General features: G+C 49.7%; 11 protein-coding genes across 11 annotated transcripts; 5 read left to right on the top strand and 6 right to left on the bottom strand.

The window, feature by feature from the left end:
• Nucleotides 1–244: 244 nt before the first annotated feature.
• On the bottom strand, nucleotides 245–3,863 carry N7506_004576 (ankyrin repeat domain-containing protein; the record flags this gene model as incomplete). Its single annotated transcript, XM_056953870.1, has 3 exons — nucleotides 245–3,120; nucleotides 3,178–3,694; nucleotides 3,723–3,863. 3 exons carry the CDS (start codon nucleotides 3,861–3,863, stop codon nucleotides 245–247), a joined length of 3,534 nt encoding a protein of 1,177 aa, XP_056812759.1.
• A 927-nt stretch (nucleotides 3,864–4,790) lies between these two features.
• Nucleotides 4,791–5,743, bottom strand: N7506_004575 (SH3 domain-containing protein; the record flags this gene model as incomplete). Its single annotated transcript, XM_056953869.1, has 4 exons — nucleotides 4,791–4,846; nucleotides 4,911–5,147; nucleotides 5,199–5,622; nucleotides 5,681–5,743. 4 exons carry the CDS (start codon nucleotides 5,741–5,743, stop codon nucleotides 4,791–4,793), a joined length of 780 nt encoding a protein of 259 aa, XP_056812758.1.
• A 1,547-nt stretch (nucleotides 5,744–7,290) lies between these two features.
• On the top strand, nucleotides 7,291–8,406 carry N7506_004574 (protein kinase domain-containing protein; the record flags this gene model as incomplete). Its single annotated transcript, XM_056953868.1, has 1 exon — nucleotides 7,291–8,406. One exon carries the CDS (start codon nucleotides 7,291–7,293, stop codon nucleotides 8,404–8,406), a length of 1,116 nt encoding a protein of 371 aa, XP_056812757.1.
• Nucleotides 8,407–8,725: 319 nt separating this feature from the next.
• N7506_004573 (SRPBCC domain-containing protein) lies at nucleotides 8,726–9,376 on the bottom strand (the record flags this gene model as incomplete). Its single annotated transcript, XM_056953867.1, has 1 exon — nucleotides 8,726–9,376. The coding sequence occupies one exon, from the start codon at nucleotides 9,374–9,376 to the stop codon at nucleotides 8,726–8,728; it is 651 nt and encodes a 216-aa protein (XP_056812756.1).
• A 779-nt stretch (nucleotides 9,377–10,155) lies between these two features.
• On the bottom strand, nucleotides 10,156–10,914 carry N7506_004572 (uncharacterized protein; the record flags this gene model as incomplete). Its single annotated transcript, XM_056953866.1, has 1 exon — nucleotides 10,156–10,914. One exon carries the CDS (start codon nucleotides 10,912–10,914, stop codon nucleotides 10,156–10,158), a length of 759 nt encoding a protein of 252 aa, XP_056812755.1.
• Nucleotides 10,915–11,473: 559 nt separating this feature from the next.
• Nucleotides 11,474–12,709, top strand: N7506_004571 (Zn(II)2Cys6 transcription factor; the record flags this gene model as incomplete). The annotated part of the gene is made up of 1 exon (XM_056953865.1): nucleotides 11,474–12,709. The coding sequence occupies one exon, from the start codon at nucleotides 11,474–11,476 to the stop codon at nucleotides 12,707–12,709; it is 1,236 nt and encodes a 411-aa protein (XP_056812754.1).
• Nucleotides 12,710–12,834: 125 nt separating this feature from the next.
• On the top strand, nucleotides 12,835–13,694 carry N7506_004570 (uncharacterized protein; the record flags this gene model as incomplete). The annotated part of the gene is made up of 2 exons (XM_056953864.1): nucleotides 12,835–13,279; nucleotides 13,354–13,694. 2 exons carry the CDS (start codon nucleotides 12,835–12,837, stop codon nucleotides 13,692–13,694), a joined length of 786 nt encoding a protein of 261 aa, XP_056812753.1.
• Nucleotides 13,695–14,300: 606 nt separating this feature from the next.
• N7506_004569 (uncharacterized protein) lies at nucleotides 14,301–14,775 on the top strand (the record flags this gene model as incomplete). The annotated part of the gene is made up of 2 exons (XM_056953863.1): nucleotides 14,301–14,592; nucleotides 14,648–14,775. 2 exons carry the CDS (start codon nucleotides 14,301–14,303, stop codon nucleotides 14,773–14,775), a joined length of 420 nt encoding a protein of 139 aa, XP_056812752.1.
• Nucleotides 14,776–18,350: 3,575 nt separating this feature from the next.
• On the top strand, nucleotides 18,351–18,689 carry N7506_004568 (uncharacterized protein; the record flags this gene model as incomplete). The annotated part of the gene is made up of 1 exon (XM_056953862.1): nucleotides 18,351–18,689. One exon carries the CDS (start codon nucleotides 18,351–18,353, stop codon nucleotides 18,687–18,689), a length of 339 nt encoding a protein of 112 aa, XP_056812751.1.
• A 347-nt stretch (nucleotides 18,690–19,036) lies between these two features.
• Nucleotides 19,037–20,587, bottom strand: N7506_004567 (uncharacterized protein; the record flags this gene model as incomplete). The annotated part of the gene is made up of 6 exons (XM_056953861.1): nucleotides 19,037–19,587; nucleotides 19,645–19,715; nucleotides 19,770–20,152; nucleotides 20,201–20,268; nucleotides 20,322–20,358; nucleotides 20,459–20,587. The coding sequence occupies 6 exons, from the start codon at nucleotides 20,585–20,587 to the stop codon at nucleotides 19,037–19,039; spliced, it is 1,239 nt and encodes a 412-aa protein (XP_056812750.1).
• A 1,327-nt stretch (nucleotides 20,588–21,914) lies between these two features.
• Nucleotides 21,915–23,886, bottom strand: N7506_004566 (NADP-dependent isocitrate dehydrogenase; the record flags this gene model as incomplete). The annotated part of the gene is made up of 6 exons (XM_056953860.1): nucleotides 21,915–22,339; nucleotides 22,399–22,895; nucleotides 22,950–22,986; nucleotides 23,040–23,223; nucleotides 23,350–23,385; nucleotides 23,611–23,886. 6 exons carry the CDS (start codon nucleotides 23,884–23,886, stop codon nucleotides 21,915–21,917), a joined length of 1,455 nt encoding a protein of 484 aa, XP_056812749.1.
• Between the last annotated feature and the right edge of the window lie 209 nt (nucleotides 23,887–24,095).

The following is a 24,095-nucleotide window of genomic DNA, read 5'->3' as shown; positions in this document are numbered from 1 at the left end:
AGGCCAAGAACAGTTAGGAAACTTTGTGGGCTCATCAAGAATCTCCTTGTGTGGGGGAACATCAGTAACGTCGCTCTGTGTCGCCATCGATTGATGTTACGGTCGTTTGGATTAACCCTATGTTGAGACAGAAAAAGGATAGCCAAATGCAAGTGAAAGTAGAAAACTGGTACCTATAAAAACAGTGATTTGAATATAAAGACTACGAGGACAATTCTAATAGATCCCGCAATGTAATAGATATTCATGCAACTTTCATGGAATGCTTCAAAATAGCGATAACTTGCAGACAGCGAGCATGCTTATTCGTCGCTGGTTGCACACCCATGAAAGGCATGCCGTGCCCATATTGCTGAGTAGCCCTAAGGCCTTCTTCTTTCCTATTAGCCAGATCTAAAGCTGTCAAGCCCTCGTTGTTTCGGAGCTGCAAATCTGCACCTCCGGTGATCAACATCTGAAGCACTTGAGGATGAGCATCGAATGCTGCACACATAAGTGCAGTATGGCCCTGGCTATCGCGTGCATCAATATCTGCCCCCTTTGTTATGAGAAAGGATAGCATGTCAATTTGCTCTTCGGCAGCAGCAAACATCAATGGAGTCTTCTCCTCAGAGTGGGCAGTGTTGATGTCGGCGCCATAGCGTAAAAGCATATCCACAGCCTCAATATTGCCGCAACGGCTAGCCCACCACATGACCGGCAGTCCCCGAGGGCCCAGCGTGTCTGGAGAGGCTCCATGTTGCAAAAGCAATTCCACGATGTTGACATGTCCCAGCTCTGTAGCTGCGATCAATGGGATTATTCCGCCTGCTTTGTGGCTGCCGTTGACATTCGCACCGTATTCAAGTAGAATGCGGGAACCCTCCAGATCGGCGCGTGCAACACATTGGATCAGCGCTGATTGATTGAATGAATCCACGGTGTTGATGTCCATGTTATGGCGCTGAAGAACCCGGATCGCAAAACGGGACTTATTTTGAGCTGCATGGGCGTAGGCAGTTGGTATCAAGTTCGGTATTTGTGCACTCCACTCGATCACCCTCATGAGGAGAAAATAGAGTAATAACCCATGGGAGTTTCGAATGGCCCATCCAAGGCAAAGACCATCTCCGTCTTCATCTGACAACACTCCATCTTCAAGATCGATAGAATTGGATGCGAGGAAATATTTGAATGCCCGTCTGCTATCGAGCAGATCTTGTGTCCCATACTGTGGATCCTGGGTATTGTACAACTCTTCTCGTATTCCCTCGCTCTCCAAGAAGTTATGAGTCGATCTCAAATCAGGGTTATCCTTTGTGATTGCGTACGCTACCCAGCCAAACTGAGCGCGGAAACTATCCCACCAAGCAACACGCTGTTGGGACTTGGTCCAATCTTGGGGTAAGTAGCGTGAACGTGTTTGGAAAAAGGCATCTCGTATGTCAGAACTGATGAGCCTGCATGTCTGCTCAGCTCCTTCGCTGCGGACAGCGGAGCTGTCACTTAGCATCGCTTGATGGCAAAGGTACGCCAATGCGTAACAAGACGTTTTGAGTTCAGGACCAATTGATCGCTCACATATCCAGCGAAGCAATTCAAAGGCCGTCTTCCATTTCCCTTGTGTGATCAATCCTTGAATGCGAGCTCGGATCATTGGGAAGTCACCAGAAAAGGTAGGCAGAAGGCCGAATCTCTTCAACACTGGTACAATGCACAGTAACGCATCCTCTCGCGTCCCTAGCCCAGAGTCTTCCACCCCGGAGACCAAGTCGTTTATGCGAGCATTAGAGCTGAAAAAGGAGCCTTGAATACCAGGGACAACATCGGTTTCACTTCCGAGATCCTTCAGGTGAGGCACAGCTTCCTTGAGAAATTGTACAAAGATGTCCTGGGCAGCCATGTTCTCAAGTGGACTCGTTGTTCTTACTGTCAGAACAGATTTCTCGGATTGGTCGTCTTTCGGCTCTGATATGAAAAGGCGGTTGGCACCGTCGATCAACCCAGCCTTGACAACTCTCGCCTCAGTTTGTCGAAAGATCCACTTATGGAAATACAGATAAGTGTCCTCCAGACTTGCCTCAGCCTCATCCAATCCAACCAAGCGGCAAAACGTCGAATTGTGCAAATGTGCATTTGACTTATGAACAGACCAAACCCACAAGCCTAGCACAGCCTCAAGCTCATTGACATTGACCTTCCATCGCAGGACGTCACCGCAACGCACAAGACCAATTGAATAAGTCCCCGCCGACTCAGTCTTATCGGGTGACGAGCTTTTCGCGCACTCAAAGCCAAGCTCGAAGCTGAAGTTGGTTCCAAGCTCAACTCCCCAGTCGCTTAACAAGTCCATTGTTGACTCAATCGCTTGGGCAAGTTTTCTAGCTACCTGACGAATAGGCATATCATCCCAATCAACATTCAAGCTTTGATTAGAGTCGGATGTCAACCTTGCCAGCTGAACTCTTGTTTTAATAATCTGTTTCGCGCTGGGTGTTTCGACTTGCAAAGTAATGCTCGGCGAAGGCATATTCGCAGACTGATCAGGCAGCGGAACGAGATCAAAAGAGTGTAGATCCTCAAGATGAAAAGCAAAGCAGTCCAATTCCTGCTGCTTGTGAGATGTGAGATCCCTTTCATCTTTCATTTTGTTCTCTCCTGGTGCCATTCGCTCAGTCCGCAAACAGGTTCGTATAATCGCCATTAGAAATGTCGATCCTAGCTGGGCTAAGATGACGGAGGCGTGAAGGCCTCTCAGTCCGACGAATTGTAAAATGAAGCCTAGCAATGTTGAGCCGAGCGTTGAGTATATCTCGAGGTACTTTCTGTCGAATCTTCGATCTCGGACAGACTTGATGTATTCATCCGTGTCTTCTTTGACGGCTAGGAAGGCGTTGAAAACTTGATCGCCGACGTCTTGATTGCCTGGCTGCACCCAGTATATCTTACTTGGCTTTTCTGGTCGGAGGTAATATTCTTTCGAGGAGCGCTCTGTGATGAAGGCGCAGAAGAACATTCCAATGAACAACATGGTCGTCCCTATGAGGTAGAATGGAAATGCGTATGAGGCGACAGCTTTGTCGTCTTTCTTGAAGTGTTCCGGAAACACAAAAACCGTTAGGATAGCGTACATTATAGTGCCTGTTTGAAGCATTGGTCAATCCTCGAATTCGAACAGCAATCTGAAATGATACGCACCACTCTGAAGCAAACCACCAAGCACTGCAGCAGAATAAAACCACCCCTGACCCCGTCTCTTGATCCCTTTATTCAAAGAAAGATTGGGGATATCAAGTTCAGGCAATGCACTCGGAAACGTCTTGCCTCTACAAGACCAAGCCCCCTCCTCAAGAGCCTCTTTCATAGTACCGATCCTCGTCGATTTCTCCCCAGTCTTTTCATCAAGCTCTTCCCAGGACACAACCTCCACGATTTTCGGTCTACCAAAGACCCGCGCAACACCACCATCATTGAATAGCTCAGCAGTGGATTCCGAAACACAGGGCAACAGCTCACTTTCAGCCTCAGCAGGACCTTCCTGTGCTCTTCCCACAAACGCCCGAAGCGATGAACTCCCGCAGATTCTAATCACAGACACCACAGCAGTCAACACACCCAATGGCGAAAGAGCAAAGATGACATTATCCAGCACACTGATCGACTCAGATAAGAATTGTTGCGTAATTCGTTCGCCGAACAATGTAATCAATGGCGCCTTAAATCATGTCAGTATCACCCGTTACTCCATCATCTTGTAACACACCCCCAGAATAAATGAGAATGAACCATACCAAATCCGTAGCAAGATTATTCGTAAAATCATCCCAATCATCAGCCCTCACACAACCAACAAATAAAAAAACCAACAAAGTAGAAACAATCATCATTCAATAACTCATCAATCTCCGTAATTCATATCAGGAAAAACGGTCAACGCCCGCTATCTTCCAACAAACGCGCAACCGCGCTCTTTTAAGACTCCTCATTCCCCAAGACCGGTCTGGCGCTACTGGATCCAGATGCGAAGCCATCATGCACGCGAACCGCCCACATAGCGCGAATAGCAGACAGCTAATAATATCGGGTCAAGGACCGATGGCTCTGAAACTGGCTAGGTGGGTTAGTGCGTGTGTAAGCGCTGAGATGGGGGCTTTGGGAAATGGGGGGGGCTTTGGTTATCGGTGCGCTAGTTGCGGGCCGCAGGACGCTATAGCACGGACTGTGGACTGCGGGTCTAGGGGGCTTGGGGATCGGCGCGTATATTTATCTTTCGTGCGTGAATGGCGTGCAGACTGATATTGATATGTTATCCTCGTTACTACGTATGCGGGTGGGTGATATGTCAGTGGCGTGGACTGGTTGGATGGCGAGTTAGTTCTTGTTATCGATGGTGTGCTGCGCCCTTGTGCTCGTGGCGAGATGGTATGTTTCAAAGATACGAATAGATGCGCTGTCTCGCCTTGATGAGGTGCAGGGGCACATGGGAATCTACGGAAATCGCGGTTATGGGAAGCCACAGTGGGGTCTCTCACCACGAGATGCAGGGAATGAGTGGAATTTGGACTCGAGGGAATCATATTTGACACATGGGCCAAGCTAAATATGTACGGTGCCCCTCTGGGGCTCATTAGTGATATGGCCTTGGGTGTCAATAAGCACTGCTAGAGCCCAGTCAATCCTGTAATAGTTGAAGCAAAATGACAAGCCACCAACGCCGTATCAATGAGTGTGAACACGAGAACGAGAACGAGAACTGCAAATTGCAATTACAAAATTGCAGGGAATCAACCATAATCAACCACGCTATAAGATTAGAAGATACTGTTCACGATGTTGGAACCCATAGTAGCACCGGCACCAAAGATTGCTATTCTCAATTAGCATGCATGGCTCGAGCAAACGCAAGGGGGGGAGGGACCTGTCAAACATACCAGCATTGCCCAGCTTCTTTCCGAACTTTTTACCGCCTTCTTCGAGCTTGTTCTGCTTAGGATCCTCCGGGTTCGCGGGGTTGGAGGGCTGTCCACCCTGGCTAACTTGGAGGGGCATGTTCCCATAGTTTGTAGGCGGGGGCGCTTGGTAAGGAGCAGCCTTCTCCGACTCAACAGCCACGTAGCTTGAAGGGAAGATACCCTCCTGTCCAGTAGTTTGGTTGCGACCACGCCACCCTGTTCGATATAATTAGCCAGGCGTCTCTTCAAACCAGGGGTTCATCTTACAGTCATTGTTCAGCTCCGTAGTCACTTCGATGCGGTGCTGTGGCTCGAAGGACAGATCACCAGGATCCTGAGTTCTGTATTGGTAGAGCGCAGTTGCCATTTTGACCGGAGGGACTTGGGGGTACGCGGGCGGGGCCTGCGGGGGCGGGCTTGCGTATTGATTGCGCTGGCCGGCCTTCTCGTTCATCGACATGTTGGACATCTGCGATGCGGGAGGGGAATAGGATGGTGCATAGGGGGCTGGAGGTTGGTTTTGCGCCGGCACTGGGTGCACAGGCTCCGGCTGTGCCAGCTGTCGGGTGGCCGGTGATGAGACTCGCTCCGCTTCGGTGGCATGTGTGTCGGCGATGGCTTTGAGGGGTGGGAGTATGGAGTTCATCTGGGCCGGGGTGATCAAGCCGACCGAGTCGAGAAATTCCAGTTCCTGGTCGGATGGTCAGTACCTGGCGTGGATTCAGGAACCCGCGGTCTGGGGGGCATACTGTCTGGATGGCGCGGAGCGACCGGGTGCGCATGGCAAGCTCCAACTTGCTAGGGGTCGCCATGGTGAAGCGGGACTGTTTTTGTGTAAGGAGGTGAATCTGTATTTGATGCCGGTCAATTGCACCAAGTAACGAGGAGTTTGAGGAGTTTCGAGGTTGAGGATTAGGGAGAGAAAGGGACGGGGCCAAGTCGGGATGTTATTATGCAGCCTAAGGCCAAGATCTCAACTCTCAAACAGTACAACAAACTATCAGCTATCAATTGAGTCAAATCTGAGTATACACATAGCCCTGGAGGTATTGTTTCGGCATGGTTTTACTGAAGCTTTTTGTCATCATGAACTCTGAATAAAATGAGAGACCCGGGGAGTAAGGTCTGATGCCCAGATGCCAAGACGCTTAAGCTGCTGGGTTATCTTTCAAAGCATTCAAGGGTAGACGGGAGTGTCTAATTTCCCAATCACACCGGACATGAGGCTAACTCGAAGGAGGAGATTGCAAATGTGCAAGGTCGGGTTACTCCCGAGGTGACAGTCGGCGATTGAACCTCCGTACAGTCGTTGTACGGACTAGTATCTGCTGAGAACCAGAAGTATCGGAGAGGCATATCGAGAGGAAAGTTTAAAATGACACGATGTAATGACCAGCAGAAAATAAAGGCGTCTTATGCGGAATATCCCAGGATTACAAGTTGAGCTCCAGGGCTATGATCTCAGGATTGCGAGTCAGAGCCTTAACCGGTGCTATGCGCTCATAGCTGCAAGATGTAAGATGCAGTATGTTTGCAAAACAAGTAATGCGATCCATTGAGCCGGAAGTGTACTTCCAAGAATGAGAGTCATGGATGAGTTGGCTTACTGCGTACATTATGGGCTTACCAGTCCATTACGTATGGCTCCCTCGGCGCTCAGCACGAGGCCGAAGGATTGGATATCCGTCCCAGCAGCCCTGGAGCCCTGTTCATAGAATCGCCAATTAAGCAGTAACACATAAAGGAAAGTATAGCGACCTCGAAAGCAAATAACAAATAACAAACAATAAACAATAAATATAATCAACACAACCGTTGAGATGCATGCGTCCCCCGGATCGGGGTGGCTGCATTAGGAAGACCTCAAAAGTCACTACTGCGGACTAGCACGAGACCTCCAGGACAATGATGATTGTAATTTACTCCATAGCGCCAGTGTAGTTTTGAAATATACGAAATGGAAATGTGAATTGGCTATAGTTCGGAGGAGCTAAAAGATTAACCGAAGGGTCCTAATTTCCCGTTGCACCGTTTAATTGGAACCGTCGTATTTTGCTGTCACTGTCGATCCGTAGTTCGTCCTGTTCGAGACTCTCACTTCCGGCCTTTGCTTTTTTTTTTTTCTTCTTATGGAAGAGAATTCCCAGAACTCCGTATATCTGATATGTTTCACTATTTCTAATTCCCTAATTTCTCCAATTTCCCTAATCTTTACGCCACAATCAGAGTGCATAATCTTGGGCTATCGCGGTGGCGCCGATATCAAAAAACTAGTCCAGACCCTGGAACTGACTACTCCGTACTCCGGACGTCGATATAACCCAGCTCTCTCTCTCTCTACCCAGAGATTTTCCTCACCATGGCAAATCCACCAATTCAGCTGTCCCTCCAGACAGACAAAACCACCCCAAGTCTCACTCCACCAGTGACTCCAATATCCAAACAGAATCGCCCTCCATTCCACACCCAATCCTCCGAAACTGAAACCGAAACCGAAAATGTCTGCACATACTTCACCGACGACCTCGAAATCTGCCGCGACTCCAACGACCGCAACCTCGAATTCGGCCGCGGCGTCTGGAGCATCGTATACAAAGCCCGCAGCACACCAACCCCGAACACCCTAGGAACACCACCCAGTTCCCCAGTAACAGCCGCGCAACTCTTCGCCGTGAAAGCCCCGCTGCGCCGCGACGCCCGCCCAGTCCTAAAAGCCGAAGCTGAAACCCTCACCCGCCTCTCCCACATCCAAGGCAGTGCCCACCACATCGTCCCCTACCACGGTTTCCACACAGAACTCTGTGCCCTCGTCTTAACAGCAATCCCCCTCTCCCTCTCAACCTACATCGAAACCCAAGCCGATCTCGCCCGCGCAAAACCAATGCAAGCAATGCTCGAACCAGTCGCGGGACCGACCGCATTCAAAAATCTCGCGCGCAAGCTTATCGTCGCCCTAAACTGGCTCCATGATACAGCTGGTGTTGTTCACGGCGATATCAAGCCTCAGAACATATTGCTCCGGGAAAGCGAAAGCGATGACGAATTCCCCTACGAGCCTCTGTTCATTGATTTCTCGGCCACGGTGGAAATTCCGAAAAGTGATGATGCGCCGGTTGACACGACGCGCGCTTCAATGTCTTCTTTCACCCCGCCTTTCACGGCGCCCGAGATGTTGGCTTCGTTGATGTGTAGTGAGATGGCGCCGACGCCTGCTTCGGATGTTTTCTCGCTGGCTGCGACGCTGTTGGCTGCTGCCACGGGGGATTTGTTGATTTATTCGAATATGAATCATAGGTTGAGGCTTGAGATGGCGCGATCTGGACATCAGATTATTGACTTTGCGCGCTCGGGTGTTAGTGGTTGTCGGGTGCCGAGGAATGGGTTTGTTGAGCGCGTTGTTAAGCCTGCTGTTGTGAAGGATCCTGGGTTGCGGATCTCGACTGCGGATTGGGTGAAGCTTGCGACTGAAGCTTGAGGTCCTTTTCTTTTCTTTTTCGTTGTTTTCCTCTTCGCATTGTTTTGTTTTGTTTTGCATCTGCGCTTGGTGGTATACCCTGTATGATGGAGTTTGGGGACTGTATGATATCAGTGATATAGTAGGATGGGATATTGGAGGAAATAATCATAGATTTGCATAATATCAAGAACCCTAATTTTTAATGCTCGTCAGTTCTTGGACTCGTGGAAAAGTCAAATATCCTTGGTATCGCAAACGCCCAGACATAGTATCACCATCAGCACGAAACCACAACCTCAAATTCATATCGTCAAGGTCAATTGCGCAGCAAGTTGAATCAATTACCATCCCCAGATTCAACGAACCGCTTCAAATCAGCAACCCACAGCTCAAAGTTCGCCTGCAGCCTCACCCCATACATCATCCTAACCATAAAAACAACCCAACCAACCTGCGCCTCCCAATTCCTTACTTCCGTACCGCCCTCCACATCCATAATCTCATGAACCCGCTCCGCCATCAACAACGACCGCGACATCGTCCCCGGCGCATCGTAATCCCCCGTCCACACGATCCGACCCACAGAGCCCGTCTCCGGATTCGGGGGACTGAACTCAGATATGAGTAAATGGACGTCTGTTGCAGGCTGAGGTTTCTCGGATGTGGATGTTGGGTCCATGCGGACGTGGAAGGTGAATCTTGTTCCCTTTTGGAGAATTGGAGATAGGGAGTTTGTGGTCGGGGCATTGGATTGGGATGGTGGTTGTGCAGATGTTGTTGGTGTGGGTTCAGTTGGCTGGGAGCGGATTGTTACGTGGGGGACGAAGGAGTTCCAGCTTGGCCAGGTTGAGGTGTCGGTTAGGACGGCCCAGACTTTTGGGGAAGGGGCGGTTATGAATGTTGAGCTGCCGATGTGGAGGGAGGCCTTTTCGACGGGGATGTTTGGGGTTGCGCGTGAGGCATTGTTTGGGTCTGAGAGGGTTGCCATTGTGGGCTGGATGGTTAATGGTTTGATTGGAATTGAGGAAGGAAGAAATTGGCTGGAAGGGAGAGGCTGCCAAATTACGTAGACCCCGGAGCTTGCTTGCATCCGAGCCGACTGCAGATCGCGATTGGACGATAAGATAAGATAGCGATAGCGATAGATAATCTCACCTGCGCACCAGGTTGTCGGCGTGGCTCGAGTTGGCTTCTTCCTGAAACCTCTGGTTTGACTCTGAGGCTACTATGGTCTCCTGGGTGGCTTTAGGCTAATTTTTGATTTTGGATCTTCTCAAACAGGATTCATTGGGTATGACAACTAGCAGTGAGTGACACAACGCAGGCAAAATTCGCGAAAAGGGCAAATGAAAGACAAGTTCATCAATGAACCGAAGCCCCATCAAAAGCATCAAATTGCCCAACAACACAGACCAAGAAAAAAGAGACAGTGAAAGACACAAACAAAAAGCCATAAAACGCGACTCCATCGCAAGAAACCCCAGGGGCCAGTCACTGACTACCCGCAAAAGAAAACCAGACCCCCACGGCAAAGGAATGACAGTGGAGACAGTCCAGCGAGCCTTGGTGGTAATTCGAAAACAACGCCTGGAAGTTCAAAAACGCCGGGAAGACCAAAAACAACACAATAACAGCACAACAGGAGACAAGAAACAGGCAACTATGTAAAACATCTACCTAAGAAGCCTACCTAATCAAAACAAACAACGCAAAACGCCGCAAACAAGTCCATCTCGAGATTCACTGTTGAAATCTTGCCCAGCAGCCTCACAACATGGCCTGACGCATAGAAACGCCTGACTTCCAGTTCGGATCACGCACTCTGGCATGGGAGGTTTGTTTGCCGCGGTCAGACTGCTTCCTGGCCCGCTTCATACGCTCACGTCGATCACGCCTCTTCGTGGCTGCGTTCTGTTGCTCAACCTTTGGCTTTGACTCCTTCTCTCCACTTGGAGACTGAGGACTGATGGGAACCTTTGGCTCGGCGACTTTGAGTTTGGCCTGCAAGCGCGCTTGGATTCTGCGACGGCGCTTGGAAAGAGGGCCCTTGAAGATCTCAGGGAGGGGAATCTGCGTGGCTGGATCTGGCTCTTTGGTTTCAACCTTGAGCTCTGGCTTTGATTCTTCCGGGGAAGCTGAAGATGCCTGGGAGTCCAATGAGCCTAGCTTTGCTTGCTGGCGGCGGAATCGCGCTTTGATTTGGAGGCGTCGCTTGGAAATCATGCCTTTCATGATCTTGGCAGCCTTCGACCCTTTCAGTCCCTTGAGTAAATCGCCCTCATCGCTAGCATTGAGGACAGCTCTGAGGCGCTTGGCGAACTGATGAGCTCTTCTGTTGTTCAGACGTCTGGCGCGGATTCTGCGGGCTCGAAGGATGGCCACTGCCGTGAAGGTCAGGGTAGTGGCAGAAGGGGAGGCTAAGCGTTGACTCTGGGAGGATGGAGGGCGAGACTCTTTGTCTTCAAGTTTGGATTCCATGTCTCCCTGGTCGGGATGCATGTTGAGAGAATCTGATGGAGAAACCATTGAGAAAAGAACGTGAGTTTTGGCTTGTATGCTTTCGGTGAAAAGACAGTTGAGTGTGACGGACAAGCAAAAGAGTGGATGGTGAGAAGGTAAACAGAAACAAAACGAATCTCGTGTTGACGTGGAAGGGCAGGTGTGTTTTGAGGAAAGAACGAACGAGGTATCCTAATTTGGAAGTTGGGAAACAAGGCCTTAGATGTACACCATCTATGAAGCATCATTGTAACTCATTTATAATTTGCCCTCTATATTTCAGAGCTCTTTGATGTATCAGGGTTTGATATTATGACAATGTACTACGTTGCTGGGGATCAACTCCTTGTACCATCACCCATACTGGCTTGGGCATTGCTGAGACCTGCACTACACACCCTCAAGACGAGCTGAACCAAACTTTGGCATTATTTCAGCATAGCAATCACACAATTTCATTTTCAAAGTGCAGATTGATAGGAGTCGTATAGCCGGCTCAAAAACGTCACCTTCGGCAACCCCCGCACGGCTTATCTCCGATGTCTATACATCTAGCCTCCGTGACTAAATTCACACACCAACCCCCATGGCGCGAGTTAAGAAGCCCCGTGGGATCCGCCATGACCGCGACTGCAGCCGCTGCAAAGTCCATGGTGTCAAATGCGACCTCAACAGACCCCGATGCCAGTCCTGTCTCCAGCTCGGAGAAGCATGCCAGTACCCACAACGAGTCGTATGGGTTGACGACAAGAAAACAAAGTCGCAAACTCCGCCAGAGATAGATACTGCCTCTTCCATTACAGAAAGTGGTCAAATGCTCGCCCCTGAGTCATCTACCAAACCAACCTCAATCAATGTGTACGGCTTCGTCGACCTGCTAGGCACCTTCTACCAACAGATTCGCTCTAGCAGTCAAGGCATACCAGAAGAAGGAATCCAATTAATATCTCGCACTCTCAGCTTCGCACGCTCACGCATCGAAGATGCAGACAACAAGCAGTCTATCCAGTCGCATCTCGTCGCGCTGACGAATCTCAGTCAAGTCATTGAATCCGCGCATCCGATTGCACTTTTTGGAATTGCCACCTTCGCCATGTTCGAAGTGTGTTGCGGATCTTTTGGGAACTGGCATTGTCATCTACAAGGTGCGCGCTCGCTACTGGATCTCCACTGCCAACACAAGAGTGCGTTCGATGAGCTTTGTGGCGAGATCTCCGGGCTTGCTGATGTACTGGCCTACCTGGTCTGGTTCGATGTCACCGGTGCTCTTGTTAGAGATAGTCCGTTGATATTTGATGATTGGCATCGTGAGACGCTCGGTGTTGAATTCTTTGATTCCGTTGGCTGCCCGAGTGATACATTTGAGCTTTTTGTGTATCTTGCGGAACACCGCAACGATAACAGCATTAACGCCATGGATCTCAGCTCCAGAGCTATGGCTCAAGTCATGAGTTTCGATGCTGGGGTAAGCGACTGCAGTCTCGCTGCTACAGTGTATAGAGGGGCGGGTGCTATCATGGCATTTGGTCGGGCAGGCGGGCTGGTAGATATGAACCCCTCAGCATCGAATTATCATTCAAGCGCGGTGCGCTCAATGGTTGATCGGGTCTGTGATGCGATAGCGAAGATACCTTCTACATCCAGGTTCTACGTGCACCTAGCGACCCCCACATATTTGACAGCGATGTATGGATCGACAGCGAAACAACGCGAGATAATCCGAGATTATTGGAGGAACTGCCAGTCGTGCGAGTTCCCTCGTTATCCGGACGCAGAGGCACAATGTGAGAAGAGATGGGGAAATGCATCGAGTGGGGTTTAGCGTGCTTTAGATAGCCTTCCTATTTGGGTAAGGTATCACGGTGGTTATCTATGACCTGGACCTATATAACAACTTGCGCAGTTCCTGTAACATTTCCCCTGGAGGTGTTTTTGAATAGATTAAAGATGACCATAACTACGACCAACCCCTCGTACTTGGACCGCTGCACCCAAAAGCGGGCAGTTCAATACGCTCTGATTCCTTCCGAGTGGCGCATAGATCCGATCCCCTCAGTTGAATCGGAACCAAATGCGCTTCCCCTTCTCCGCACTCTTCTCGCCCCTCAAGAGCTTTCCTTGACTGAGGAGACAGATATTGGCGTGCTACTGCGGCAACTTTCATCCGGCGAACTCTCTTCCGTAGAGCTAACGCGTGCATTTGCCAAGCGCGCAGCTCTTGCGCATCAACTAACAACATGCTGCACAGAAATCTTCTTTGAAGAGGCTTTCGCCGCAGCGAGAGAGCTAGACAGCCATCTGGCCACAACGGGTACCACGGTCGGTCCCTTGCACGGACTGCCTGTATCTATCAAGGATCTGTTTTCCGTGAAAGGAGTAGACACTTCTATCGGTGAGTAAACTACTCCTGTGCCGCCTGTTCCGTAGTAAATCCAAGCCAACCCAAGTTCTAACAATCCATCACAGGCTGGGTCGGCCTCACCAACAACCCAGAGCAAGCGGACAAATCCGTCGCTCGAACACTTCGCCGCCTGGGCGCTGTACTCTATGTGAAGACCAATCTACCACAGTCAATGATGATGTCTGACTCTTACAACCACGTCTTCGGACAATGTGTCAACCCATTTAATCGAGCATTGATATCCGGTGGTAGTTCTGGTGGAGAGGGGACACTCGTTGCTGCTCGTGGGAGTGTACTTGGAATCGGGACGGATCTGGGTGGATCTATTCGTATCCCAGCTGCCTTGTGTGGGCTTTATGGATTGTCGCCGAGCCCTGGCAGACATCCGTATGAGCGGGGAAAGTAAGTTTAATCCTGTCAAGTTCACGGTGCCAATCAAAAACTGATGAGGGATATTTCAGCCCTGGACAAGATATCGTCCGTTCTGTTGCCGGGCCGATGGCTTGCAGTCTTGAAACTATTGAGACCTACATGGAGGCTTTACCGGATGCAAGGCCTTGGGAGGTTGATCAGCACGTCGCTCCTGTGCCCTGGAGAAACAGTTTGGCGACGCCTGGCGCAAGGCGTCTAAAGATTGGATTTGTGATTGACGATGGCGTAATTAAGGTACAGCCACCTATCGCTAGGGCTATGAAGGAGACAATTGAAGCGTTGAAGCATGCAGGGCATGAAGGTACGCATTTTATCACCACTTTGCAACCAATGTGGAACATACTCACCGGTATAATACAGTGTTCGAATGGGATGCTTCCTCGCATACCCAAGGATATGATCTCTGGGCAAAGGCCATTTTCTCCGACGGTGGCGAGGGCTGTCGGAAAAAGACAGAGATGACAGGAGAGCCACTTATCGAAGGTATGCTGGTCGGGAGACCGGAGCATACTTTGACGACCAGTGAGACACACCAGGTAAGAATGTATGCTTACTACAAGAAAAAAGCATGAACTGAAACATGGAACAGCTCAATGCAGACAAGTACAGATTCGAGTCTGCGTATCTTGATCAATGGTTGTCTTCTGGGATCGACGCTCTAATTATGCCCAGTACCCCCTGGGTAGGATACAAACCATGGACATGGGTGAAGTCCAGTGCCTACGTGGGTTACACGAGTATCTGGAACTTCCTCGGCTATGCTGCACTGGCAATGCCAATCACAACAGTCTCACGAGATAAAGATGTCCCGGATCAGGAATGGCTGAATCACATCCCGCGAAATGATGGCGACAGGTTCAATCAACAGCAGTGTAAGTGATTTATAGAATTTATTGGTGCATGTTGATCACGCTAATCTGGAACTAGATGATATTGATCTTGTCGAGGGTATGCCGGTTGGCATACAGGTTGTCGGAGGACGATTTGGCGAGGAGAAGTGCATCGCTGTAGCCAAAGCGATCAACCAGGCTATACAAAAGAAGGCTTCTTCTTAGTCAGTCTTCGACTACGGACGATACAGGTAGCGAGTTACATCTTTAACAATCATATTATAGCTTTCTTGTCTTATTATATCGCGTTATTCACCTATTATATCGCGTTCTTCACCGGGGCCGAAGTGCACGGATCCATCAAAGCTTTCTAGTTTGATTAATTTGATATCATATTTGAACAAAAGTTCGCACTATCCAAGGCATCGCCAACGCCTGTGGACTAGCTCTAAACTAACCAAGGGACAAAGCGCAGGCGCTCAGATCCTTATAGGACATTAGATCTCCATTGAGCCTCAACTCTATAGTGTTGGTCTCTAAGCGGTAAAGCGGATCACTATACGGAGTCATTCTGAAGTGTCTTAAGGCTGCCTTATTAAAGATATCGGACACATTTTCTGCATTCATAGTCGACCAGCTGGCTCTGCTCTTATCATCCGCTCACCCACTCATCTAGGTTTCATTCTCATGTCACAACAGAAGAACCTTGGAAGAAAGCATCGTAGCTGCTCCTGTGCGTTTTCATTTTGTTCCACTCGTATGTAATGGAGAATCCTGGGAAGGTTCGTATCCACATTTTGAAATTCCCTGAGGGGCGATCTACCGATGAATCCTGAACTCTATATCAAGCTGGAAGACCCAGCATTTTTTAATGACCCTGAGGTCAGTGAAAAATAACCGAGCCACAGCAAACAATGCCACTTTGCATCGGCACAATTTTTGCACATGTCTGAACATCGAAGCGAAGCGGCATAGCCATCAAATGGAATACCAAAGAACATGAATGCCGGATCCGCATCCGCATCCGCGTTTCACTAACTAAATCCGGTCTAGCCATTACCAAGACGCTAGACGAAACAAGCAAAAAGTCTGAGATATTTAGGCTCCCAGAGTCTGTTCAGGCTAAAGCCGGGTGCGCAACCGATGAAACAACATCCATGGATCACTTTCCTGGTTGCAATTAGCTCAAGGATTTACCTAAAGCTATCAACACACATATTATTCTACTCCTCCCTACTACATCCTCATAGTCCATGAATCCCCGCGGAGGTGGGCATTTTGACCTCTACCCGAGTCGGCACGGGACGGGGCTGTGCCGTACCCACCTTACTGTCAAAGTCGGATTATCCGTTACGAGCTCCCCGTACGGAGTACTTCGAGGTCTGCGGTATAACCGAGCCACTCTACATACCGATACTAGCTTCAATATATCCTTGGGCCGGTCTGAGACATGGCTGACCAGGGTCCGCAGAGGTTCTACAGAGTACAGAGTACTGGAGGACTTTGTGTGAACTCAGAAAAGCATCAACTGGGCGATCAAAGAGCTTAGAATGTTTAGTGTTGGTTTATCAGACTCGCTGTACGGTTCAGGTCCACTCTGACGAGGGCCGTGCTCGGTGAACTTACTCGTGAAAAGTGTTCTGTACAAAAGTGAGCTAGAAGGTCCTCCGGCCCAAGTCGTCGAATGCTCACGCGACCATCATGCACGTTTACCCTTCTGTGGGTTTCAGAGTCATATAAAGGAGGCAAGAGGCGTTCTGGGCTGACGATCTGATTCGTGCCGTCAGATTCGGGCTCTAGACTGTGGTTTTTAAAGTCTGGCGACCCACTCTCCACTATTGAAGGTTGTACTAAGAGGTAAAGAAGGAGATTTGGCGACCGGTCCCGAGGGGGACCCGGCAGGGGGCACATGCATGTCCACTCTTTTTGTTGCTTCTAGGGAGCAAAACACGAGGCTTCTTTTCTCCTCTTTTCTCATTCGCTATGTTTGTTCTTGTGGAGGCTTGAGACTGTTGCAATCAGAGTGTTCGGGTCCCACATTTGTCCTAAAGAAGGAATAGGAATTGGCTATTGATCCCGGCGGATATACCCCGGTAGAACCCAGCTTCCAATGTATGCGGACGTTGCCCATTCTTGCGTGCCGCCGGCGTTTTAACGCGGTTTTGATTACCGGCTTATACAGTATGGCAAGGATGCTGTCGCTGACGCTTTTAAGTTAAGGTTTGATGTTCGCCGAAGATTTCAGCTCTAAAGATCCTGCGAGGAAGTATATATCTAATAGAAACTCCCCAGGAAATTTTATTGTGGTTCCAACCTTGGAAGCTTTAACCTTGGAAGTTCCAAGGTTGGCTACAAATTTCAAAAACAAAGCATACCTAGCTGTGGAGAAGCAACAATGTTTCTGTGGGTCAAGGGTGTTTCCAGAGCTGATGTATACATACGGAGAGTCACCGAGACCTCGACACGGATGCACGGTATCTCCTGAGTGAGATCGGTTATCCAGCATTTAAAGGTCGACGATTGCCAATCTCCTACGGGGAAAAGACATTTCGTCCATCTTCATCTCTCCATTGCTTATCGAGATTCTGAACCACTATTTGCACTGGCATATAACTTATTTCAGGATATCGTGCTGTGGCATTGTTTTTCTTGCTTTGATCTTTCTTGAGCTGAGTCAAGTTCCCCGATTTACACATGCCAAATCAATTGTTTTCCTCCACGCCGGAGTCGGGTTGGGACGATCGGCCTACCGTGGGGTCGCGATTACCGATGAGCGACAGCGAATTTGCCGAGCTACTGCAATCTATACAATCTACACCGTCAAATTGGGAATTGCTCCATGAGTCTCGAGACCATAGCAAATCATTAAGCCCGTCTGATCTTGCCACGCTTCCTTCCCAACTAAAAGATTGGAGTGTTGATGATTGTTTCCGCAATTTGCCTGTTATCTCCCAAGGGAGCCAAATGAGGAATTCTACCACAAACACTTGTGCAGGAGAGGAGTTCAGGGACAATGTAGCAATCCGCGACTGGAGCGACTTTGAAAGCGAGTCACCTGCTTTATGGGACCCCATGGACACAGTGGAGGTATGTTGAAAATCACTCACTCGTTAACTCTTTATTTCAAAGAAACACCACTGACGGGGATACCATAGGATGTTCCTTCCTTCATTGCATCCGACACAAAAGACTTAAAAGGCGATTCAAGTCCATCAGATTCCAGTTCTTCATTCAATTTATGCTTCGACCAAATACCCTTAACGCCCACCCTCAGTCTGCAATCGCCCGAGCCGCCAAGTCCCATATCACCACATGAAAATGAGGACCAAAATGAGTGGGACTGGAGCGACTATATTTGCATCCCCAACGACAAGCCAGCAAGCGACAGCAACGAGCTTTCCAGCACAGAGAACACGAAAACCGTAACTCCACCCGCCTCTTGTCAAGGCAGTCCATCAAGTCCGTCAGCGCAGGATCCGCATACATCTACCAGTGCAAGTACCACACCACCCGCAGGCTCATCAATAGTCACAAAACCCACTATTCATAAGACTTCGATCCAAAAGCGACAAAAAGTGCATCCCATAGCGACTGCCCATCTGCGACCCAAATTCAACCATATTTTACCCAATCCGAACAATGCCAGTGGTATGTCCCCATTTCAAAATATGTACCACCATTGATACATTCTCATTATTCTAATCTGGTCTTCAGCCACACCACCTCAAAAACATTCCCAAGATCAAAGTCCCAAGCAATCTCAAAATAAACCAACAGGCCGAGCAACCAAGCGCTCAAGTATGACCGACGAAGAAGGTCTGCGTAAAAGACGCAACTATCAAAGAATCGCCGAGCAATCCCGGAGACTTCGATTGAACTCCGCGCTCAAAGACCTGGAAGCTCTCCTCCCTTCAGACCTTGTTCGTGAAAAGGAGCAGACAGCGTGCGAAACGCTTGAGTCAATAGCCAAAAAGGACACTAAGAAGGAGGCAAAGAGCAAAAAGCCTTCGGCTGAACAGACTAAGGCTTGTGTTATGGAGCTTGCTGTTGAGTATATTAAAATGCTGCGCACTAACCTGAACGAGAAAAATGTGAGGATGCAAGAGCTGGGCGCCGTTGGCACTAGTATTCTGCTATGAAGCCATCAAGGCTATGTACATGAAGAGAAGGAAGTTTCTTTCCAAGATTTGAGCCCTGGAGGCTTTATGTCAATATATGATTCCCCATTGTTATTTTTGCAATAAATCGGTTTTCAGGGAACGGGATAGTTCATATTCTCCCGAGGTCAATGGACATGACTTCTAAACCTCTTTCAGTCCATCTAGTGCCGTATTAGAGCCTTGGACTCCACCCATCAGAACAACATACAACTACAAGAAACCTCACACGCTCCAAATGCATTCAACACGTGGATAGCATCACATCATTATCATATCATATCATCATAACCATGCAATATATACAACCCCAACCTCCATCCAGAATTCTAAATAGGAGCATTCATCCTCTCCTTATAATCCGGAAACTCAAAATCCCCCAAATCCCACTCAATACTAGGATTCGACCTCCCCTCATTCCCCACACTCCTACTACTCGCCCCCTCCGCCATCTCCAAATCACCTCCTCTCCCGCGAGGCGAAAGATCCCTCAACTCAGGCGTATGGTAAACATTATCAGACTGCATTCTCAACTCCCTAACAACCCGAATCCCATCTTGATTCCCAGGTTCTTCTTCCTTGGTATTGACTTTGGAAATACTAGCCGTGTAGCTAGTAGGACCAGGCGTGAAGATTTCATTGTACCATACGCCGCCGTCTGGGTTGTTGTTTGAGTAGTGATCATAGATAGAGGGTTTGCGCTCTGTTAATTGGGTTGTGTGGGAGTGGGTGCGGGTTGCTGGGGATGAGTGTAGGGGTTGGGGGAGGAAGCAGAGTGAGAAGACGCGGGAGAGGAGGGGGTGTAGTGGGGGTAGGCAGACGCAGATTATGGAGATGTTTGCTTCGAGGGAGGACCAGACGGCTGCTTTGGAGTTTATTTCTGGGGTTGGTTAGTGGGTGGGGCTGGTAGAAGGGTGGAAGGTGTGGGCTGGCTCACTGGTGAAGTTGCCTCCGTGGACTGTGAGGTCTGTGAGATAGTACAGGCGAACGGAGCTGGTAGCAATGACACTGCGAGGGGGGATCAGTTTTCATTTCCACAGATATGGAGATTGTTTTACTTACCAGATTCCAAGCCCGAAGACTGTGAAAATGCCCAGTTTCAACTGTCTTGGAATCTGCAGTTTCCATAATTGAGGCATGGGCAGAATCAAAATGACCACGTCTGAGAAGATATGGACTGCCGCGTTGAACAGCCATACTACATCCATAGACATGCAATGATCTTTGCGCTCTTGATCAGATAGCGACCAGAAATAATGTATAGGCACACATCCGAAGAATCCACTGCAGAGCATCCATAGTCCCACGATGACGAGAAATCCCATCGAGATATAGCTGGTCCGTACAAGGAAGCGGGAGCGAAAGAGGCGGACGAAGAGGCACAGAGCGGAGAGCTTGGCTAGGATCAAGCTGAGGTTGTAGAACGGGATTGCGAGCCAGAGATACTGTTTTGCGTGAGCCTATATCCCAATTGATATGTAAGGGTGTCTTACGTATAGTTGGCCCTGGATTGTTTCGTCGGATAACTCGGGTTGGGGCACACCAAGGCCATATTTGCGTTCTATGAGCGAAGTTAGACATTTGTAAAGTGCTGGGAGTGTCAAGTCAGCTTACCGACTAGCACCAGTGCGTAGTATACGATATTTGTGATCTGTGCAGGTGAGAGAATTGTTAGAATTGGCTATTAATTCATGACTTCCAAACTTCATCTGTGGTCCCCTTGACAGGCCACGCAGGTTGACGGTACATACCGTGGCTCCCACGACCAACACATCGTCAAACCCAGGCGACTTGATGAGGTAGAATCGAGTGAATAGCCGGAGAATGACCGTCAAAGTAGCCAGCGCCGTAAAGATCGTTGTAATTGTCAGAATATACATTCGATCAGCGGATGCAAGAAGTCAACGAATGAAATATGAAAAGATGAAATTATGTCAGTCCATTAGACAGGTTGTGTAGGCCAGGCCGTATTCAATCGACCACCTGAACTGTATCGTGTTATAATCAATGACCCGAACAAGGTAAGGCATATGAAGTGAATAGTTTCGAGAAAAATAAGGGCCCATTGACTTATATATGAAATAAGAAATAAGAAATATGAGATAAGCCCAGCAAAAATCAAGCAGAAGAACCCAAAGTACCTGAAACAAACCTGCAGAAAAAACCAAACCTCCAAAGAACTCAGACTTCAACGATAAAGTCAGCCCCAAAATTATGGTTGGTGCAACCACCCAAGAAACACGCCGCATTAGGCAATTGCGAAGGACCGATTGCGTCAAAGACATTCATCAAGTCTATCGATCCTGCCTGATTCAATACGATAACCGCCTTCCGATTGGTCCATAGACGAGAAAATGCGGGTCCCGAACTATCATTCCGAGCCAGAGCCGCTGGTTCGTGGGAAGTCTACTTTGCTGCAATGCTTTCACTTTTCCATTGGAACACACCCCAGCTTCCCGGCGATTAGGAGTGATGGATCCACGGATATGAGGGGGGAAAATTCACCCCGGCCGACACAAGAGCCTTGGATTTTCGGTTTTAGGCTGATTTAGACTCCGGGGGGGAGTTGGTGATCATGGGTCGAGTGGATTGGGCTTAAAGTCATGGACTTATGGACTTATGTGGATGGGTCTGGGCTGCTCTTCGGGATCGCCGATGGAATGACTCTGGGGTTTCGCTATCGTTGCCGCTTTGGGGTGTGTCCGAGTCAAGAGAGTTAGAGTTTTGGGATTTGGGCCTGGTGGCGGTGATGCAAATGACTGTTTGGGGGTGGTGTTTGGCTGGGCCCTGGCACCCCTTGCGATGGTGTGAGATAAGGGTGCCGTGGTTGATACACTGCGTGCTCAAGGGGATCTGAAGAATGAGATTGGGATTGAGAGGCGTGCTCGGGTTTTCCGAGGCGGGTATTGAAGGGGGTCTATGTGATAGTCGTTTGAAAGCCGGGGAGGAAAGTCTAGATTCCCAACTTGGGGGGAAAAGTCTAGATTCTCAATGGCGTTGTTAATGCACAAGCGGCATGGTTGGCCCCTGATTAGATGACTAGTGCTACAGATAACCACCGGGAAAAAGGTTGTACAGAACAGCAATTCAATTGCACTCAACTATACAATGCCCAGCCAATGCCAGGATAACAGGATCAAAATTTTCCACTCGCGAGTCTAATAGCGGGAATATCTCATAAAAAATTGGGCATCAAATGGGAACAATCTACAGGCGAGCCTTGAGGTTGGCCTTCAGCCTCCGCTCAACGGCAGCCATGTACTCTCCGGTAGTAACCCAGGCCTCACGGTCCTTGCGGCCACAGGCGAGGGCAAGGTCCTTGGTCATGATGGACTCCTCGTTGACGACGTCAACGCAGGCGCGCTCGAGCTCCTCGGCGAAGGAGACAACCTCGGGGGTGTTGTCGAGCTTACCGCGCTGGATCAGACCACGGGTCCAGGCGAAGATGGAGGCGATGGGGTTGGTGGAGGTCTCGCGGCCCTTCTGGTGCTCGCGGTAGTGACGGGTCACGGTGCCGTGGGCGGCCTCGGACTCGAAGGCCTCTCCGGTGGGAGTGGCCAGGGTGGAGGTCATCAGACCGAGGGAACCGAAGCCCTGGGCGACGATGTCGGACTGGACGTCACCGTCGTAGTCTGCAATTGAGGTTAGGTATATCGTTTTTTGACAGATAAAGAAAGGACGGCAAACTCACTCTTCAGGGCCATGACGAAGCCACCCTCAGACTTGATCATCTGGGCAACCATGTCGTCAATGAGACGGTGCTCGTACCAGATCTTCTTGGCCTCGAAGTCCTTCTTGTAGTCCTTCTCGAAGATCTCCTCGAAGATGTCCTTGAAACGGCCATCGTACTTCTTGAGGATAGTGTTCTTGGTGCTCATGTACAGGGGGAGACCCTTCATAAGGGCCATCTGGAAGGAAGAGTGAGCGAATCCAGCAATGGACTCATCAGTGTTGTACTGGCACTGGGTGACACCACCACCCTGGAAGTCGTAGACCTGAACACGCTCGGGCTCACCGCCAGCAGGGGTGAAGACCAGCTCGAGCTTACCAGGGCCGGTGATGACACGGTCCTGGGCACGGTACTGGTCACCGAAAGCGTGACGACCAATAACGATAGGCTTGGTCCAGCCAGGGACCAGACGGGGAATGCGGGGAATGACAATGGGCTCACGGAACACGGTACCGCCACTGAATCAATCGTTAATAGGGAATCGCGGGGCAATTCGGATCAGATAGACTCACAGGATGTTACGGATGGTGCCGTTGGGGGAGAGCCACACTAGGAGCTGGTTAGCGAGTGGGTTACACGAATCGAACGGCCGATAAGCTTACTCTTCTTCAGCTTGAACTCCTCAACACGGGCCTCATCGGGGGTGATGGTGGCGCACTTGACACCGACACCGTACTTCTTGATGGCCTCGGCGGCATCAATGGTGACCTGGTCATCGGTCTGATCACGGTATTCGATACCGAGATCGTAGTACTTGAGGTCGACATCGAGGTAAGGCAGAATCAACTGTGAAAGGCACCAATTAGCATCGAGGCGATAACGGAGGGGCCGAGATCTGATGCATCCACTGCATGCAGGTTGCTGCACCAGTGGTCATGCAGATCTGGACCGAGGGGTAGTGGATGAACATACCTTTTCCCTGATTTCTTGCCAGATGATGCGGGTCATCTAGATTCACGAAGATGAAACGGTAAGCACATGTTCCAGCTGAGTCTCCAGGGCGTCCCGTAGCCTCTTCGTCGGGTGAACACATGGAAAATGTTCCAGCTGCCCCCGTATTTCCCCGCGTTTTCGAAGGCGATAATGCGCCAGCCGAGCAGGACATGCAGGCTTGTGACACCGGGCCGGTAGAAACCCGAAGGAGAGTTCGAACTATAAAAGGGAGCGCCATACCTCATCACCGTCCAATTCCACCAAAGGACTCTTAACCTTGATCTTGGTTTCGATAGTCATAGTGCGAACTTGAGAGGTATACAACGAAGGGATCGATCCGGACCAGCGGGAAGATGCAACTCGACTAGTACGAGAGAGAGAAGCGGAAGAGATAGATCGAGAGGAAGATGAAGAAGTGAAAGAGGTAGAAGAGAGAAGACGAGTAGAAGTGAGAGGGGCGGGAGGGGTCGCGAGGGTCCGACGAGCGAATGCGGAACTTGTTCGGAGGGCGTTCATCGTGGGATTCTTTGGGGGAAGAGGTCAGCACCAGTTTAGGCCTTTCTGTTTGGCTGAGCGGGATTGCGATTCGGCGATTGCGCCGCAGGTTACAACCGAGGGAATGAAGTTCGGCAGAAGGGAAAGTGTGGAGACGGAAGATTGGGGCCCGGAGAAACGAAGAGCAGTTCGGAACTGGGGGAAGACTTGGGGTATAGCGTACAGAGAAA

The sequence above is a fragment of the Penicillium brevicompactum genome (assembly GCF_028827555.1).
Source record: "Penicillium brevicompactum strain IBT 35665 chromosome Unknown utg000003l_segment0_segment0, whole genome shotgun sequence".
NCBI lineage: Eukaryota > Fungi > Ascomycota > Eurotiomycetes > Eurotiales > Aspergillaceae > Penicillium > Penicillium brevicompactum.
The sequence above is the reverse complement of the archived record's forward strand: the minus strand, read 5'-3'. Positions and strand labels throughout refer to the sequence as shown.